We start from the raw sequence: 20,257 nt of genomic DNA, 5'->3' as shown, positions 1-20,257 counted from the left end.
GGACATCTGGGCCACTCTTGATGATCGCTTGTGCGGTGCTAAGGTTCCTCATCAGCTGGTCTATCTCTATGGGGTCGGTGTCTGGATTGGACCACCAACTAGTCTTGGCTGCTGCAAGGGGTCAGGTACTGGTGCTTGAGGGCTCCTGGAGGGTCTAGCATCTCGTGACTTGCTGGAGAGACGGGGCTGACTTGTGGGAGCAGGGAACACCTCCTCCTGGGTGGCTGCTGTGTCAGTGAGGCAGGGGGTCATCAGCTTGGTAAACAGCAGCTTGCGCTTCGGTGCCTGCAGGATGCAGGGGTGTTGATACCAAATGCCATAGGCTTCAGTGAAGCCATTATGTAGCTGGGTAACTCATAATGACCAGTACATACCTGAACATGGCTTCCCTCTTCACTTTCAATATCTAGTATTTTGGACTAGACGTCACAGGGGCATATTCGCTTTGGCAGATATGTGCTCACATAGGATATAATACTCCCTGCCTTAGGGCTGTAAGGCCTGCTATAGGGATTACTTCCATATATTGTATGCAGTGACTTGGGCATGGCACACAGGGGTGTGTGCCATATCGTGTTTTCACCATGGTTTGCATCATGTCATACAGCCTGCATTGGCAGTCTGCCTGCAATATGTATGGGGGGTCCCATAGGGTGGCAAAGGACATGTTGCAGCCCTTAGGGGACCCTCTGTGGTACCTCTGCTGTAGGTAACAGGGGTACCATTTAGTAGGGAATTACAGGGGTGCCACAGTAGGGAAAGAACATTTTCACTGGGGCCTGGTTAGCTGGCTTCCAATGCACTTTCAGTCAAAAACATCAATATTGGTGAGCCAAAAGTGGGGGTGAGCATGACAAAAGGGCACTTTCCTATACAACCTCTCTCCCTCAAAGGATAGAGAATGAGACTAATTTTTCTCAAGAGAGACTTCACTGTCTGAGCAGAAGAACCTGGAAAGTCCATCTGCATTGGCATGGTCGGTCCCAGGTCTGTGTTCCACTGTAAATTCTAATCTGTATAGGAATATGGACCACCTCAGCAGTTTGGGATTTTCACCTTTCATTTGCATCAGCCATCTGAGAGGCCTGAGGTCAGTGTGAACTAGGAAGTGACTACCAAACAGGTATGGTCTCAGCTTCTTCAGGGACCAAACCACAGCAGAGGCTTCCCTCTCAATGGCACTTCAGCACTGTTCTCAGGGGAGTAACCTCCTGCTAATAAAAGCAACAGACTGGTCCTGGCCACGATCATTGGCCTGGGATAGACCTGCCTCATCCCATGCTCAGAAGCATCTGTCTGAACAATAATTGCTTGGTATATATAGTCTGGAGCTTTCAGAATTGATGCTGAGCACATTGCTCCCTTCAGAGTGTCAAAAGCCTCTTGACAGTTCCCTCTTCAGTTCACTTTCTTGGGTTGTTTCCCTGAGGTTAACTCTGTGAGGGGTGCCCCAATAGTGCCATACCCCTTAACAATCCTTCTGTAATACCCAATCAAGCCAAGGAATGCCCTCACTTTAGTATGGGATGTTGGAGCTACCCAGTTCAGCATAGTCTGACTATTGTTTTGTAAAGTTGAACTTGGCCTCCACCTACAAGGTGGTCCAAGTATAAACTGAGCCCTGCCATATCTGGAACTTGCTAGCCTTGATAGTGAGGCCTTCTTTCTACAGAGCCTTAAGTCCCTCTCCCAGGTGGAACAGGTGTTCCTGCCAGGTGGAGCTGTAAACCGCAATATCATCAAGATATGCTACACTAAAAGACTTCAACCCAGTCAGGACTTTGTTCACCAACCTTTGGAAAGGGGCAGGGGCATTCTTTAAGCCAGGTGGCATCACATTGAACTGATAATGCCCATTTTGGGGTTGAGAATCCTGACTTCTCTTTTGCTCCTGGGGACAGACCAATTTGACAGTACCCTGATGTTAAATTAAAAGTACAGAAAAACCTAGCTGCCCACCCCTGTCAATCAATTCAACAGCTCTGGGAGTTGGGTGTGCATCTGTCTTGGTTACTGCATTGAGGCCCCTATAGGCCACATAAAACCTCAACTCTCGTTTTCCACCCTTGGAGTGAGGTTTTGGGACTAAGCCAACTGGGCTGGCCCAGGGGCACTCTGAGGGTTCAATTACTTCCAATTTCAACATCTTGCTGACTTCAGCCCTGATGCTCTCTTTGACTTGGTCAGACTGCCTATATATTTTAGTTGTGACAAGTACGTAGTCACAACTGTCCTATTCATGTATAAACCAGCTTGTTTGACGAGGGGTCAATGAGAAGAGCTCAGCATACTGGTACAAGTTTTGCCTGTATTCAGTTTGCTGTTGGGCAGAGAGGGTGTCTGAAAAGACAACTCTTTTTACTGACTCATTTTTAGGCTTGAGAGAGGAAGTCAGGGAGAGGTTCACTCTCTTCTTTCTGCTCCTCATCAGTGACCATCAGCATGGTCATATCAGCCCTGTCATGATGAGGTATAAGGTGGTTCATATGGATTACCCTCTAGGGGCTCCTGGGAGTGCCAAGGTCCAGCAGAGAGGTGACTTCCCCTTTTCTTTCAAGGTTAGGGTAGATTGCTCTCCAGTTGTCCTGGAAGGCCCCGTGTGCCACAGGTTCCAGACCCCATATCTTCTGCCCTGGATGGAAGTCCACCAGTCCAGTCTTTTGATTGAACCAGAGCTTCTGGAGCTCTTGCCTTGCCTCAAGATTTCTGTTGGCTTTTTCCATCTATTCAGCCATTTTGGAATTAAGGCCAATCACATAGTCTACTATGTCAAGTGTGGGTTCTTTGAAAGGCTTCTCCCAGCCTTCCATTACCAGACTCAGTGGACCTCTCATAGAATGTCCAAACAGAAGTTCACAGGGGCTAAAGTCCAGTACCATTTGTGGCATCTCTCTGACAGCAAAAAGCATCATGGAAAAAGAACATCCCATCTTCTTATGAGCTTTTCAGGGAGTTCCCTGCTCATGCCATTCATGGTTTTGTTGAATCTCTCAACTAGACCATTGGTTTTTGGGTGGTATGTGGTGGTAAACTTCTGTGGTTGGAGTCCCCTTTGAGAGGGTAGGAGTTGACATTGTTGGCCTCTGGACCCCCAAACAGTAGCAGAGAACAGATTTATTCTGGTGGTAGTGTAGCATGCCACCAGGTACCGTGAACCTATACTCCTTAAGGCCATCACTGCTCCTTCAGAGGCTAAAGCCTTCATAAGTATATTTACTAGAGTGGGCTTCCCTAAGGAGGTGGTGTCAGACAGAGGTAGTAACTTCATATCTGGCTTTGTGAAAGTCATGTGGGCTAAGTTTGGGGTGACTTATAAGTTTACCACTACAAATATAATCGTCCCTATCGGGAGGGCACCTTGAAATGGGCCATTAAAGGGCCTGCAGGGGGCTACAACGTCCTGCAGGGTATAATTCCTCTTGAAAATCTTTCAAGGGTAGTCATTTACAAATGAACCATCTCAGGCACACATTATTTTAACCAGAGTTATGCTGGCAAGTTACTCCGATGAAACGCTGACTGTAGGAATTACTATTGTAGCATTACGGCGGCAGGGACATCAGGGCTCATAAAATTATTTAAAACTTGTAGGCCAGTGGCAGACTGCCTACTGATCTGTGTCCGTCAGTGGTCAAGGCCGGAATCTTCAGGCGAGGCGTTCGCAAGAATGCGAACGCCGCGCCTGAAGATCCCCGCCTTGCCCACTGTGTGCCTTGAGATGGTTCATTTGAAAATCACTACACTTGCAGGTTTTTCAAGAGCAATTCTCCCGTGTATGACGTCATGGACCCCTGCTGGCCCATTTTAAGGTGACCTCCAGATTGCGATAACCGTATATGTAGGAGTCTATCCCTACCTCCTTACTAGATACTAGGTGCTTTTTTACAGTATCAAAATAATCCAAGGAGTATTACATAGTTAGTGTCTTTGTTTGCTGACGCATGTTTTTCATTACGCACTTGCACTGCACGTTCTTTTCACTTTATTGTGAGCACTGGATCTCATTAGATACTATTTGATCGATATCCTTTGAATATTCTGCAGTAATAAATATGCCCAAAAAACTATTTTTACACATGTCGTATGCAGTGACTTCGTCCTGGCACACAGGGTTTTGTGGAACACACAAGATGATGGACGGAATGTTGCACATTGGCAAAACATTCTACCCCCAGTCACAGATCTGGGTTTGATCCATCGTTCTTTTGCTCACCTTGCCACCCCAGTTCAGACATGGCCATATGCAAATCAGTCTTGACTCTGTGCCTCATGGGAACAGTCCAGCCCGAACTGCCAAGGGTTGTGTGCCATATTGTGTTTGCACCATGTTTTGCACCATGTCACGCAGCCTGCCCTGGCAGTTGCCTGCAATTTGTATGGAGGTCCCTTAGGGTGGCATAAAACATGCCGCAGCCCTTAGGGATCCTCTGTGGTACCATTCACTAGGGATTTACAGGAGTGCCACAGTATATGCGGATTGTGTCACAATTCTATCTTTTGCTTTGTTTTAGGGAAAGTAGATTGGCACTGGGGCCTGATTAACAGACTTCCAGTGCACTTCCACTCAAAAATATCAGTATTGGTGAGCAGAAAGTGGGGGGGACCATGACCTAAAGAACACTATCCTACAGGGATAAACGGAGAACTTGTGGCGATCTGTGTGTGGCTGTTTACTGAATAACATTATTTTGATATTCTGCTGTGTACCCATTACAGAAAATCATTGATGTCGCCACATGACATGCACATGTATTAACAGATGCACATTAAAAAGTACAAATCTTTGAGAGCCAAATAAAAGTATGTGGTGCAGTAAAGCAGATTTATGATCACAAAGTTTACAGCCCTAGGGCCTCTAACATTGTATTTACAAAGTGATATTTGCCGTTGAACTCTCCTGTTAATCCTTTGACAGCAAATGAGAGAAGATCCTGATGAGTGTGGCCCTGCTTTTGAACCGCTACAACTAGGACTGATTAAAAGATCTACGTTCCTGATTTGCCTGGTGGTTAATGCATTGTGTTGCTCTCCTGTTCTCCTTAAGGCATGATCCAGTGCATGTCTGCCTATGCTGAAGAATGTCAAATATTCCTCTGCTTGTCACGTAGGGGGCATGAGACCATCTCCATTCTATTTAAACGGAGAGCACGCTTCACATCTTGCTTGGCAATTCCCCAAATGTCTTTTGTATTTTCAGGGTGGAGAGCCAGACCTACCAACTGTCTCCAAGATGGTACTCAATGACTGGCAGAGGGGTCGGATACCTTTCTTTGTAAAACCCCCAAATGCAGAGACCATTCCACAGATACATGCACATCCAGAGGTAGAGTACATACGTGATACTGGGACTGTTGTGTGAGCTGTCGGATCGTGTTTTCTGTGAAATTCAGGTCATTTCATTTTATGCAACCTTAAAACCTCTTAAGTCTCCAACTACGTAACCTATTTTATGGTAAAAAGAAAATAAGGAAAAGCTGTCCTTGAAGTTGCCTGCCTTTACATCAGACTAAACCATTTTAAAGCTGAAAAAGTCTTTCATATTGAATACAATAATATGTTGGACACAATGAAACAAATGATCTCTTTTTACACTGTTATAAAAGATCTCTTTGGCTGCTTGCCAAATATACTTTCATTACACACTAAAGCTTTTTCTACAATCTGTGAATAGATTTGTACAAAAAAATTAACAGTTTCTTAACAAATTAATGGTGGAAAGATGTTGCATTACTGAATGTGGACATTGATAGCAGGTTTGGGAGCAGAGTGACACAATTTTTTTTTTAGAAAGATGGGCTTCTAGGTTTTTTACAGGTAAGGTACTTGTTGATTATTAGATAAAAATTCTTGTTTGAATCTCTTTCAAATTAATAGCATTATTGCCTATTAAACATGAAATAAACTTTAAGAACCACCATGCTTATACCCTATGTCTCAAATTCCATTTTAAACCATAGGGACATGTAGCATTTAGGAGCCTTTCTGTCCCCAGATAGGTACTGCCCACCTACTTTTAATGGACCATTTTGTTTGTTTTGGTTTCACTTGGTGAAGCTAGCACCATATCACATCACTTCTAACTAGCAGGAGGCCTTGGGCATAGCTAAACTATTCCTAGCCCCATGTGCACCTGGGATGTCATCTGCTTAAAAAATGGCTACTTTTTCCTGAAGATTCCTCACCTCTGAATGTCTGGGGCACCAGACTGGATCAGGAAACCTCTTACATAGATCTCCTGTGCTGATAGAGGGTGCTGGCTATGTGACACTGAAAGTGGAGTTGTGGTGACACCACTGAAGCCTTATGAGACCCACCGTAGCAGCCTGACTCCAGCTTTGCTTTTTGGCATCTTTTGACGCAGGGCCAGAACTTTTCTCCTCTTTTTCGGGGGTGATTTATTCTGCTCTCTTACCCATATGCTAAACAGTGCTTTAGGGATGTACTCCCACCAAAGAAAACTTAGATTTAAACCCTGCCAGAGGTGCGACGTTCAAGTGTCCATCACTGTCCCATATGCTGACTATATGCAGTGTCTTGGTTCCAGACATTACTCGTTGTCCTGTCACAATTTCCATCAGGTGGCCCTGCAGGCAATAAAGAACAAGCATTTGCAATGCAATAGGTCTCACATTTACGCAAGTTTGAGCTATTGGCATTGTGAATGACAATGCCTTTTATTTATGTTTTGGTTTTTAAAACATAAAAAAAGACATTGTCATTTACAAAGCCAATAGCTTCAACTCTCGTAAATAAGAGACCTATTGCATTGCAAATGCTAGTTTCATCCCAGTTACTTGGCGCTGCCCTGCATGGGAATTATTACCTGGATATTTCTATCGGATGCGCTTGCAGCATATTCAGTGAGTCTGTGTATCGGGCTATGGGTGAAGGTGCAAAACCAAGAGAGATTCTTTTGATTAAATAAAAATACAACTGACACAAAAATTGAACAAGAAGACACACAAGTAATTTGTAAGCCTTTTGCCTTACACACGAGAACCAAACATTTTCTGACTAAAAGAAAATTACATAACTACCAATCCGAAACAGACCAGAATACAATAGCTTGCTACTCGCTGTAAAGCACTTCAAGGCCTCGCCAAGTGTAGTAAGCGCTAAATAAATACAATTACAATGCTAATAAAACATTATCTGAAAATAAATCAGACTTCAGTCTGCATTGCAGAACGACAACCCGGACCACCTAAAGCTCAAAGGGCAATGACACACTGCAATATAAAACTGTCAAGAACCAAAAATAATAATCATTTGGCCTTAATAACTAGTCCCAAAAGAAACTGCGAGCACCTGGGTTTGCTCCTAATTAAGCTGAAGCCCAAAAATATCAACTCTTGTGTCAATCAAAAAACATTTGCAACTCGAATTCGGGCCCCTCAATATTACACTTGCCTACCCGTGGATACTCTAAGGCACAGATGGGGGGGGCACGCGACAGGTAGTTTGCAAGGTTTCATTTCTGAAAAGCCGGCTCCTGTTTCTATAGAACAAGGTGATGCTTCAGTAGTGTATGCGACAGGGGAAACTTGACTACTTAAGTATACACGCCGGGTCCTTGCTAATCATGACATGACTGTAAGCGTATCTGCTCCTTACAATCTAACCTAACAAGGCGCTCCCAAAAATACAATGTCCCAACGTTTAATGTGCAAAGAAGTAGAAAATATACATTGCGCTGCTTATCCTCACTCCCAGAAACATGTTTCCAGTCGAATTACTCACACGTTTGACAAATGACTTGGCCGCCTTTCCCACTTTACAGTTGGGTGCCGGGGTGAGGGACATGTGGCCAGGGTCTGATTACTCGTCAGTGGAGCACCCGTCACTTGGGAAGCCAGTCTACCTCTCGGCCACTATCTTTAGATGAAGCCTCTTCCGGTGACATGACACAGGTGCCTGTGGTAGTGAGGCGTCCCAACCGGGGGAATGCCTGCACTCCTGTTTGTAAACGCCACATTCAGAGACACTGGCTGCCATAGTTGGAGTACTGAGCAGAAGATAAATCGAACAGAGCCGCGCGGCGCTCAGGTCCACTCAAACACCAACATGTTTTTCGGTCGAGCCTAGCGTTACGTATTGGGTGAAACGCGCGCAACGATGCGCGCAGCCGCCATTTTTTAGCACATAAACAAGTAAAAAAGCATACAAGTGCGTACTAAATAAGCAAGCATTTGCTGTAAGATATAAATAAATAAAGTGAGCGCTGTGTCCCTAGCGGGCGGGGGGGTGGTCACCAAGAGCGCATAACCACTGCATCACACGGCTCCTTTTCTGAAGAGTGCACAATGGAGGGCTCCTCTGCAGGGCGTTGACATTGTGCTAATACAAGAAAAAAGTGTAACATACATATATCCCAGAACTCCAAAGTAATACCCTATTCCGACCTGTATACAACCATTATAAGCAAACTGTATTTCATTTTGTCAATGTCTCACCGGCAACACACAGAAATGGATTTGTACAAAAATATTATGTTTAATGTAAAGAATGGATCATATAGAAATCACAATTTTACAAAATAAGACCATAAAGACCCATTGTCTCTAAACAAACATAACATTGAAAGGACTGTTTTTAAACTATGTCCGTGGCTTTATGGTCTTAATCCACATGCGCAACAGCCGACACATGTATCGTCACACCAGGTGACTTTCTCAAGGCTGTAAAAACAATAACATAATCTCATATATATTGTGCTCATTAATATATAAAACATATCCCCATTTGTCGGGTATCAGTTCCACCATAGGACTTAGTCTTTAGGTGCAAGAAGTGTTCATGTCAAAAACAAGAAGAAAGTGCTCCAGAGTCAAAAAAGAGAGAAATTGTGTTCCCCAAAAAGCACCAAATTGTGATGTCCCTATCCGAATGAATATTTTTGTACAAATCCATTTCTGTGTGTTGCCATTGAGACATTGACAAAATGAAATACAGTTTGCTTATAATGGTTGTATACAGGTCGGAATAGGGTATTACTTTGGAGTGCTGGGATATATGTATGTTATATTGTTCTACATAGTGACTGTTCGCAGGATCTGTGTTCTTTTTGTACCTAAGGTAGTAGGGTGAATTTCTATCCCGAGTGGCACCATAACAAATTGCTTTCTTGTTAATTGGAAAATAGGAAACTTAGAAAAACATTTGAATTACCCAATCTGATTATATATTGCTTTCTGAAGTGCGACCAGCCATACATTACTACCTTTTTCGTGTGTTTCTGAACAAGAAAAAAGTGCGTAGCGGTTAATTAAGAGACACCGTGTCACACCGCGAGTAAAAGATCCAGTCCGGGTGGGCTGGGCCAAAAGGAGACAGGGCGGTAACAAAGAGGGACTAAAAAGCCTCGCTGACAGTGGAAAGCCAGGGTTTAGCATGCACGATGACTCAAGCCAATAGAATGAAGGGGCGAAGCCTAGACTCCACTTCTGAAATTGGCTTGATTACAAGAAGCCTCGCAGAGCGAGTAGCGCATGTGCGCTGCAAAGCTAGACGAGACCTAAAAAAGGAGGCCTAAACTTTTATGGTCTGTCTAGAGATGACCATCTTAGTAGACACCATTCCAGATCGAGAACCAGATCCTGGTCCGTCTCCCGCTTCTCTTCTTCATCCAGATCCTCCAGGGACAATGGGTACAAACATTGGCAGGGTAAATAGGTCTCGTCATTGAGACCTAATGGCTTGGCCAGTGGTTTTTACTATGCTCTACAGCATCCCTGAAAAAGTGTTTTTTATTCAATTGTGGGAGAGAAACCTAGAGGGTGCAGGTGGGAGGAAGCATCACTAAGGACACGGATGAGAGGAGGCCTCACAAAGGATGCATTGGGGAAGCATCACAAAGGATGCTGGTGAGGGCACTGTTCGGGGAACAATACGGAGGGCGTGGGTTGGGGGAACAACACAGAGGATGTCGCTCGGGGAAAGCAATATGGCGTTGGGGGAACAAAAACAATGTAGAGGTGGGTGGTCACAAGATGTTTCGCCGGCATAATCAACTCTGGTTCTGACATCAATGCATTCCTTGATGCCGATCAGTGGCGAGGCACCACAGGCAAGCTCCAAGGGATCCAGCGTTCCTCTCTGTCCAGCCACCCCTGACAGTTTGGTTGTACAAGCCTCCTCTAGGACCAAGTTGACCCCCGGTTCATTCCCTACCCATCCACTGCATAAGGACTCAAAGAAATTGGAACGGGTAGGCAAAAAAGTATTTTCCTCAGGCAGTTAGGCACTGCGCTTTCTCAATGCCATATACCTATTGGGACAATACAGCGATGCTCGATAGGACATGGCTCCCATGTTGGTGCCCAACATGCATGACCATCTTCTTGATCGTTTCAGTGAAGTGGCTCCCAGTAGTCCGGATACTTCCAAGCATATAATCAAGGCAGGGAAGGATTTTTCGGACTCCATGACCAGAAGGTGATCAGTGGTGCTGTGTCATCATGCCTACCTGCACTCAACCAGAGATAAGGAGGATGCTGACTTAGAAAGATCCAAGACTGGAAGAGCTACAACCAAATTCTTGAAACTGCAGTCATCCTCTAAAGACTTTGGGCTCTTTCAGTGTTATGGGATTTTCTAGGGGCTTCCATAGCAAGCAACACCAGCCAGGACAGCAAAAGAAGCATGACACCTTTGTGCAGCAGTGAAAATTCCGAGGGCTTCTGTCCCAGCCTGCCTATTCCTCTTCCACTTCATCCTTCCCAGCATCACCAGGGAAGTCGCTGTACTTCATTCTGAAAGGAACCTGTACTGCTGGTGGGAGCCCAGTCCTGACGGATCTGCAAATACTGAGTCTGTTAGCATCCTATATATGCTGCTGGTTACGCATACACAGTGGCTCAAGAGCGCTCTCCAGATCTCACTGGTGCCTCCAGTGGTGCTGCCACAAGCAGTGGTTTCAACACTAGGGAAATCCAGAGTAGTACATTGTGGTCTCCAAGGACACTACAACGGACTTCATTTAGTGTTTGACAGAGAAGAACCTGACTCTGTTGCATTCCTTCTGTCCACCCCTGGCCATAGGTGTGACCTATGGACTGCAGCTAGAGGGACTGGAAATCAGAGGTCTCTGGTTTCCTGATGAACAGGATATGCACATTAACGTGTTCGAACTAAGGGTAATTTTGCTAGCACTCATGTCCTTTCTCTCCTCCTTTTGTACCTGATACAACCAAATATTGACAGATCACACAACCGGAATGTGGTACGTCAGTCAAGGTGGAGTGGGATCTCACCATCTCTGTCTAGAAGTTCCTAGGAACCTGGATGTGGGCACATCAACATGAGCTAGGTGACCATCCATCTGGCTAGCTCATCAAACACAAGGGCTGACAGCCGGAATCGGCATCTTCTTGCTGACCACAAGTGGCATTTCCCTTGTAAGGTGGTTCAGGACATTTTTGCCCAGTGTGGCACGTCTTAGGTGAATCTCTTTGCCACTCATGACAATGACCGTTGCACAGTGTTATGTGCCCTCCAGTATCTTCTACAGGAATCCTTCGGGGATACAGTTCAGTTGAAATGGAACTTTCTATTTCACTACATGTTTCCTCCCATGCCCTTGGTTCCTTAGGTTCTGGGAAAGATTCACCAAGACTGTGCCGAATTGGGCCTGACTTGCCGAGAAATGTGAGGTACACAGACCTCCTGCGTCGCCCCTTGTGTCCTCTGCTCTGTCTTCCTCTCAGGGAAAACTGCTACTCTCCCTGTTGGAGGCGCAGGTTCTGCATCCCAATCTCTTGAACCTACAACTTCATGTTTGGAGCATAAGTGGGGACACCTGTGTTTTTTTTTCAGCTGCCACAGGAGGTGGTATACATGATCCTGTGAGCTCATCGCCTGTCCACAAAGTCTTTTAATTCCAGGTGATGCAAGTCACTAAATGCCAGGCAGACCACTTGAATGCCAGGCAAGCCCCTTGAAGGCCTGTTTAGTGAACATTTAGCAGGTCGTTTTATCCTCGTCCCAGCAAGGTTGTATACTGGGTATGGTCAAGGGGTATTTGTTGACTCTCTGCCTTGTTTTTCCACCCAGATTAACCTTACATTTTCAAGATGCTGGTGGTTTTGCGGTTTCTATAGGGACTGAAAAATCTGTTTCTCTTAAATCCTATCATCATGCCCCAAAGGGACTTAAACCTTGTTCTTTCCTTTCGATTGTGTGCTCCATTTGAGCCTCTTCATAAGTTTTTTGTTGCAGTTGCTAACATTTAAAACAGTTTTACTGGTTGCTGTGACTTCCGCGAAATGCTGCAGCCAGTTATAGACCCTAAGCATTCATCTGCCATTTACATGCTTCTTCACGGACAAGCTTGTCTTGAAACAAAAGTAGCTTTCCTACCAAAGGTGATTGACTGACTCCCTTCTATTTCAGTCAGTCTATCCCCCTATCCACTTTTTAGCCCCACCCCATTTAACAAAGTTGGAGTAATGTTTGACAAGGCTGGAGCCAGGCGTGCAGTCCGTTATTGACCACATGTAAGGGATCAGGCCTGATTGGAAGCTCTTTTTAGGGTATACAGACAGCAAAAAGGGCTAGGTGGTTCAAAAGACCTTATCCCATTGGATTCTACTATGCATGATAATGTACTGTGCACTTGCTACGGAGGCGCTGCCCGAGGGAATTAGTACCCATTCCACCAGGCCAAAATCTCATAGCCTTGGGCAGAGATGTTCAGGTGGCAAACATCTGCAGTGCAGCGACATAGGCTTCCCTTCACATCTTCAACAAACATTATCCTGATGGCCATTTTGTTTGCTCTGCTCTTCAGGATTTCCTCATCATACCTCCTCCAGGGGCAAGTATTGTATTGTCCTTGCATTTATATAGCGCTTACTACCCCTAACGAGGTGTCGAAGCGCTTTTTCGGCGAGTTGCACACTACTCTGGAACCCATAAAGGATTAGTGGTGAATTACTATAGTGAACGTACTTATTTAAAATCTATGCAGAGCCGAGGAATCTACAGGTAAACGTTTCCATCAGTAGAAAAAGCTATTTACCTTCTGTAACGATCTTTCTGATGGATACTCTACCCGCAGATTCTTCAGCAACCCTGCCCTCCTCCCATTCTGTAGAAGGTCATAGGCCTTTTAATAAGATTCCAGATTAGATTGCTGTACTGAACTGGTAAAACTACTGATGTCTTGCCTTGTGTAGGAAGCTGGCGCTTTATGTTTTATTTCAGAAATCTGATCTATCGTGTAAAGAGTCCAAAGATTGCCCTATGAGTAGACAGGGGCTTGCTATGCAATCTCAAAGTGCTCTGTTAGGGGGTAGTGTGGTCAATCAGCCTTAGGCTTAATACAGAGAAGTGCAAGACATCTGCAAATACACACAATGATTAATAAATGACAACACGACCCAAGAAGGAGATCCCCACACAATTTATAAATATATCAAGTATCTTTATATATGTTTAGGCATTAGATAAAAATCAGTGGGTTGAATGTACTGAGAAGCTTAATATTAAACAGCTCAGATTTCAGTTAAGCCATTGTGGTGCTGTGTTGAGTTCGTAATGAAAACTCCCAGACCATATACTCTTTATGGCTTTACTGCACTTACAATGTCTAAGAATGGACTTAGACACTGCAGGGGTACAGGGCGCATGCACCTGTTTCCTCACCACTGGTATAGTGCACCCTGCAAGAGGGGCGGCTTACCTATGCCATGGCAGTGGTTTGTAGGTATGGCACACAGGGATGTGTTCCATGTCCACTCTTCACTTCGCTTTGCACCAAAACACGCAGCATGAAATGGCAGTGTGTGTATGTAAAGGTACAGGGCTTGTAAGGGTGGCACAAAAAGTGCTGCAGTCCTTAGAGGTCTTCGCTGATCACAGTGCCCTTTGTACCTTTTACAAGGGACATGTGGCCAGAGAGTTGCCAATTGGGTTTTGCAACAGTACCGTTTAGGGAAAGAGCATAGGCCCTTGGTACCTGGTTGGTAGGAACCCAGGCCACACTCAGTCAAAGTGCATCAACATTGGGCAAAAAGTGGGGGGCAACCATGTAAAAAAAGGGCACTTTTCTACACTGCGGGCAATGGATGCAGAGGTGTCTATAGGCGTTGAGTTTTCTTACCAGGAGCAGTCGGGGGGGGCCTGCGTGCAGAGGCTGCAAGCAACGTCTGGGAGTCTAGGAAGGGTGAAACCATGATGGACTCTAACTATTGAGGGCTGGGGGACCTAGTTGACACCAGTGGTCCACTTCAACTCGGGCCGGAGGCGACTGGTGTAGTGGTGACTTCAGGTTCTGGAGGCCTCTGAGTATTTGCTTTTGGAGTTCCTGCAGGATACAGAGGGAAACCGTTACGCTGTTCACAGAAGGTCTTGGTCTTAATTGAAGGAAGGCAGTCCTCCCAAGGTTCTGGAGTCAACAGCTGCAGGACAAGTTGGCTTTGGTGCATTTTACAATGAAGGATGGAGACATGCCAGGGGGGTTGGTACAAGGTCAGCTGCATCTTCTCTCCTCTCTGCTTTTGTGGCTCTTCGGTGATCTCTCTCTTCTTGGGTCATTAGGCTCTAATTCTCTGGTGCCAGGGGCTTCCATAAATACTGAATTTAGGGGTGTAAGAGCAGTGTAGGGTAGTAGCCAATTGGCTACTGTTCCCTGGGGTCACTATATCCTCTATATGACCACTTCCTGTGGGAAGTGGGCATAACCCTGTCCCAAAATTCCTAAGTATGCCATTGCAAAGATGGCTACTTCTGAAAAATATTGTCCACCTCACAGTAGCCCACCTTAGGGGTGGTACTAGCCTGGAGGTGGCACGTCTGCCTGACTAGCTAATTTTGCCAAGGGAGCTCTGGACAGGAGGGGTTGTTTTCTCTCCTATGAGGAGAGGCAGATTCGCATTCCAAAGGCGGCAGCTTCTTTGAAGCTCACCGGCCCAAGGAGGCTAATCAGCAGGTCATCCTGTGGGAGGGGGTGTTGCACCCTCTTCCCGGACAGGGCTTTTGTTCTGGATCTGCTGAGAGCAGAGGATCTCACCCTAAGAGGTCAGACCAGCGTCTCAAGGGCAGGCTGGTAGAAACGAGTCAGCAAGTACAAAAGAGGCAAGTAGGTTTTCAGGGGGCACCTCTAATGTGCCCTTGTACCCTTTGGGTGCATGTATTGCTAAATCCAATGACATCAGTGACGATTTGCCAATACGAGATGTTTGATACCAAACTTCTCTATTTTCAGTGAAACCATCATGTAGCTGGGGAACTTGTTTTCACCAGTGTCCAGTGCATCTTTTAAAATGGCTTCCCTGTCCACATGCACTGGCAGTAATAGGACTGACCAGCACAAGGGCATATCTGCTCATGCAGGTATACCCTCATTTGTACTATTCAACAACCTGCCTTAGGGCTGTCAGCCGAGTTGTGTCGCTGACTTACAAATATTACAACAGTGTTAGGGACATGGCACACACAGATGTGGGACATGTCGTGTTTTCACTTTTGTCTTCACCAAGTCACACAGCCTGCAATGGCAGTCTTGCATGTGCTCGGTGAGGAGTCCCTTAGGGTGGCACAATTCTTGCTCCAACCCTTAGGAGCCCTATTTAGTATCTCAGACCCAAGGTCCCAGGGTACCATTTACTAGGAACTTTGAGAGGTTGCTAAAGATTTTGCCAATTGGGGTAACAATTGACAGTTTTGGGAAAGAGCTCTTCTTCCAAAATCACGTAGAATCTGCTACCAACTGACCCAAAAAACTGTCAGAAATTATCAAAAATCAATCGTCCCGAAAACATTATCCCCCCTTCACCGACAACAAATTACTTCCTAACTGCAAAACCTTTTGCCTCCTTGTTTACTCCGAAAACCATGCATATCTCTAACCTGATCCAGATCACTATCAAACTACTCCCTCATGTACCCACCCCACCCCACCCCACCCCACTCCACCCTCCACTTGGTCCTCAATCTTGCCTAAAACATCCCCCCATTCCACCCAAAAATAACACCACTTGGTCAAGCTTTAAATCCCTTGATGAGAAGGACCTCCTTAATCCTTTATCTTCCTTGAAATGTTCCAACCACTTCTAACCCCCTTCCCTCCAAACTCCTGGAGGAGATCATCCACCTCATAACCCCTCTATGGACCAGTATAATCAATGCTTCACTCACCCTAGGCTTCATCCCTGACTGCCTTAAAATTGTCCAGGTCACCCCTATCCTAAAGAAACCAAACTTTGACCAATCTGACCCCAGCAATTACCGCCCCGTCTCCAATATCCCTACCTTAGCCAAACTCTTAGAAATAAATGTGCACTCGCAGCTTCACAATCACATTGAGCATTCCAACTCCTCGAACATTGTCTATCTGGCTTCCGTTTGGGTCATAGCGCCAAAACGGTCATGGTCCACATAGTTGACAATGCCCTATGCTCTCTTGGCTAGAGCAAATCTTACCACTTGAACCTTGTAGCCTGACCCAGCGGCCTTTGATACCATCAACTATGCCACCCGTGTAAATCTTCTCGAACACAGGTTGGGCCTCTCCGTCACGGTATTGAACTGGTTCTCCTCCTTGCTTCACAACTGCTCCCAGCACCTTCTAATCAATCACACTCTCTCCGATCCGTCCCCATTGTCACTGGGCGTCCCACAAAGCTCTATTCTCTCCCCTGACACAGTTTAACCTATATATGGAGCCTGTAAGTGTACTCCTCAAATTCTCCCACATCTCCTACCACATGTATGCCGACGACACCCAACTCTACATGAAAATCACTTTCCTTGATGACATCCACACCCACAACAACACCCTGACAAAGACGGACAGTAGCTGACTCTCCACTACCTCAACTCAATGCCCTTAAGACGGATATCTTACTGATCACACCGCCCACCTCTACTCCCTAACATCAAAGAATGGCTCCCTCTTCTTACTGCCCTGAACAGCACACCACACATCATTGACTCTGTCAAATCCCTAGGTATAAACCTGGAAAAAGATCTTTACAAGCAAAAATACCTCTACTATCACTAGAGGAGCTAACCATTAGTTGCATATTCTTAGGAAGCTTAAACCTTTCCTCCCCATGGCAGACCTCACAACTGCTGTACATGCACTTGTGCTATTGAAATTGGATTACGGTAGCACTACCTTGGTGGAGCTCCCAAAAACCTCACTTGCACCTCTAAAAACATGATATAACCCCGACCTTCAATCTCTGAAATGGCTGCCTTACGGGGCCAGGATCCATCTAAAAATTGCCTGAATGACCCACAAAGCATTACACCACACTACCCCCTCCTACCTGGCCCAGAAACTGACCCTGTCGGGTGATAACGGACCCTTCGGAAGCACTAGCTCTATACTTCTGAAACCTCCAAAATAAAAAAAGAAAAAGAAAACCTATCACCAATCCTTCTCCGGGAATTGCCCCTAAAATTTGGAACACACTCCCTACTGAAATCAGATGCAACCCTTCCACATCCAGCTTCAAGAAAGAAGTAAAACTCTTTTGATCCATGAAGCGCCTCTCATACTGAGAACTCTCCCCATTTGCCACAGATCGCTCCCTCCCTCCTTCTCACCCGCTACCTCTTCCTCGCCATATTCTGCTCTATGCCTGGAGTTTGTTACATTATATGCTTCTACTTATTTGTTAACATTAGTCCATGTGTATGTATGTGTGTGTGTGTGTATATATATATATATATATATATATATATATGTATTAATACTTCATGTTAAATTTCCTTATGTTGTATCTCTTTCTTTGTACACTACTGTAAAGCGCTGTATTACCTGGATACGGTCTTGCTCACTCTATATAAAACTCCACATAAATAAATAAAATAGCTTGGCACTGAAATAACGTATGCTTACTGTTGTCCAACTCAGTGGCACTCATTTTATTGACCTCGAAAATATGAAAGGCTTCTCAGACTTAACGGGGCTTGACCCTGTAAACATGAGGTCAAACACAGATCCCTACAGTGGATGCATTAGTCCATTGAGCAAACAGACCTAGCCTGGTTTACTTGGTTTCATTCTTTTCTCTCTAGTTATCATGAGGCAGATTAATAGCCTTCTTTGACATCTAATATTGGTTTTACTTTTTGCAGCATTCCTCTGAGTTTGTTGGTCCCTAAGCTTCTTCACGGTCAGTGGAGTGCCTGTAGTTCTTCTCATCCATTGTGATGGTTTCCAGTGCTCTATGAATGCTGGGGACTCTCGGGTCCTCCTGAAGATGTTAGAGCATCCAACACTCACAGCATAGAAGGAAACAATGGAGATATGGAACCCATTAGACTGTGTTTCCATCAAAGGTTGCATTGACAAGATAGAGATTTGTTGGTGGTGGTGGCAATGATGCCTCCAGAATCCAGTCTCCTACCAATTCGAAAGGTCATACTGACCACCTTGCTTAAAAATATTAAGAATTTGGAGAATAAGATACATTCCGAGCTCCCACAGAAGGCTGATGTGCCACTGTTTTTGTGCCATCTGGATGTTCTCTGCCATCTTCCAGGATGCTCAATTGTAAGTGATTTTGCATCTGCCACACTGTTATTGTAAGCTCTCACCTAGATGCCTGCTTTGTGCTGTGCTTGTCATGCCAGGATAGGTCATGTGGCAACTCCAGGGCTGGGCTGAGTCTGTTTGACTCTGTTCGAGTCCTTTTTTGGCACCCAGTTACCAGTTAAAAGTATTATACATGGTCCACGGAGCCATCTGTAGGAATTTCCTAGTCTTCTGAAAGATCAACATGTCCTCTGTTTTGTGATGGATTCCTTGCATTCTGTCAGTCATTGCAGCATGTGATTCCCTCATTCTGCAGGCAAGAGAAAGAGGAGGTCTCTTCTGTTTCAGGCACTTGAATGTGGAGCACCATTCAGCTGTCTCTTCATGTGGTATTTCTTTCCACAAGAAATTTAAAACCTGGCTGTTTGTTGCCATTCTTTAGCTGTGTAGTTCTTTTAACAGCTTTTCACTTGGGCCAAAAGACTATAGTGATAATTTTGCGTGTATTTGCTTTAGGAATCTATCACCACCTTATGACCACAAAGAACAGACGAGGCATGTTTAATGCCCCACTTTCTGCTCAGGGTTGATGATCAATCATCTGTGACATGATGAGTAAAAAGTAGGTCTTTTTTTCCCGTCCTTCAGTACAGCAGCATAACTAAAGGCATAAAAGTCTAGTAGATAATTAACGAGGACTCCATTCTGAGTTAGAAGTAAATCCTGATTAGCTAGTAACAATAGTTAACCACTTGATTTGGGATCACACCTCCCTTACCTTCTAGATATTTCACTAGTGTAAACCTGGTAATATCTGCAGATGGAGAACAGGTCGAAAATGGGCTATTTATGTCGGAATCTTGTGCACTAATAACAATTCCTATTGTACGTCCCCATTTCTTGAAGGACCACTCAGGGAACGACTTGAAATATCACAGTAGAACCTGTTCAGAATTCTTACTCTACTCAGAATGGATCCCTAAATAATGAACCACAGTCTGACACTTTCGTTTTCTTCTCTCTTACAGCCTTCAAACCCTGCACCCCCTATAAAGGTTGTTCAAGAAAGCATTACCAGTAGCACAAAAGAGCAAAAGATGGAGCCTGTCAACATAGCTTCAGAAAGAGTGGAGCCAGAAGAGACCCAAGCAAACACAGAAATAAAACAGATATTGACCCATGTCAGACAGAACTTTGGAAAAATACATGTGGCACCTGAATTCACTGGTGAAGACCTTGTACCCGTGGAAGCGCCTGATCTATCAGACCTGTCAGACATTGGTACAGATGAGGAGGAGGAAGAGGCAGAGAAAGATGACGAGGTGGAAGCGAGCCAGAAAAATGAATCTGAAAAGAGCCAGGATGCAGAAAGCACTGACTCCAAAAAGCCTCAGGCAAAAGCCCAAAACCCCAAAGCCGTCATTAGGGCCCTGGATGACAAGATTGCTAAATACAAAAAGTTCCTTGACAAGGCCAAGGCAAAACGGTTTTCTGCCATAAGGTATTGTAATGTTTGTAACAAAACAAAAAATTCAGTTAACTTTCTTTTGTTTATTATATTGGGCAATCGCTTGAACTAAAATAATATAAATCTAATGTTCATTTTGACTCTGCCTATTAGGGTGGGAACCGAGCAGACTATGTTGACCTGTTTGTCATTATCTGCTATCAAGTTCTGTATTTCTGTGGGTGTTGGGTCAGTCCATCCTGATAAAGATGAAGTTTGTTTACAACTATAAATTGTGCTGTGCACACACACACACATGTGCA

General features: G+C 45.0%; 1 protein-coding gene across 1 annotated transcript in view; it reads left to right on the top strand.

Annotated features, from left to right (window-relative positions):
* GNL2 (G protein nucleolar 2) overlaps nt 1-20,257 on the top strand; it is a 147,467-nt gene that overhangs the window by 98,160 nt on the left and 29,050 nt on the right. Inside the window, exons 12-13 of the mRNA XM_085647901.1 lie at nt 5,198-5,323; nt 19,516-19,988. Of these exons, the coding sequence (XP_085504027.1) occupies nt 5,198-5,323; nt 19,516-19,988 (599 nt within the window). The remainder of the gene's footprint in view (nt 1-5,197; nt 5,324-19,515; nt 19,989-20,257) is intronic.

This window comes from Triturus cristatus, chromosome 3_2, assembly GCF_964204655.1.
Source record: "Triturus cristatus chromosome 3_2, aTriCri1.1, whole genome shotgun sequence".
Taxonomy (NCBI): domain Eukaryota; kingdom Metazoa; phylum Chordata; class Amphibia; order Caudata; family Salamandridae; genus Triturus; species Triturus cristatus.
This window is presented reverse-complemented; position numbering and strand designations above follow the sequence as displayed.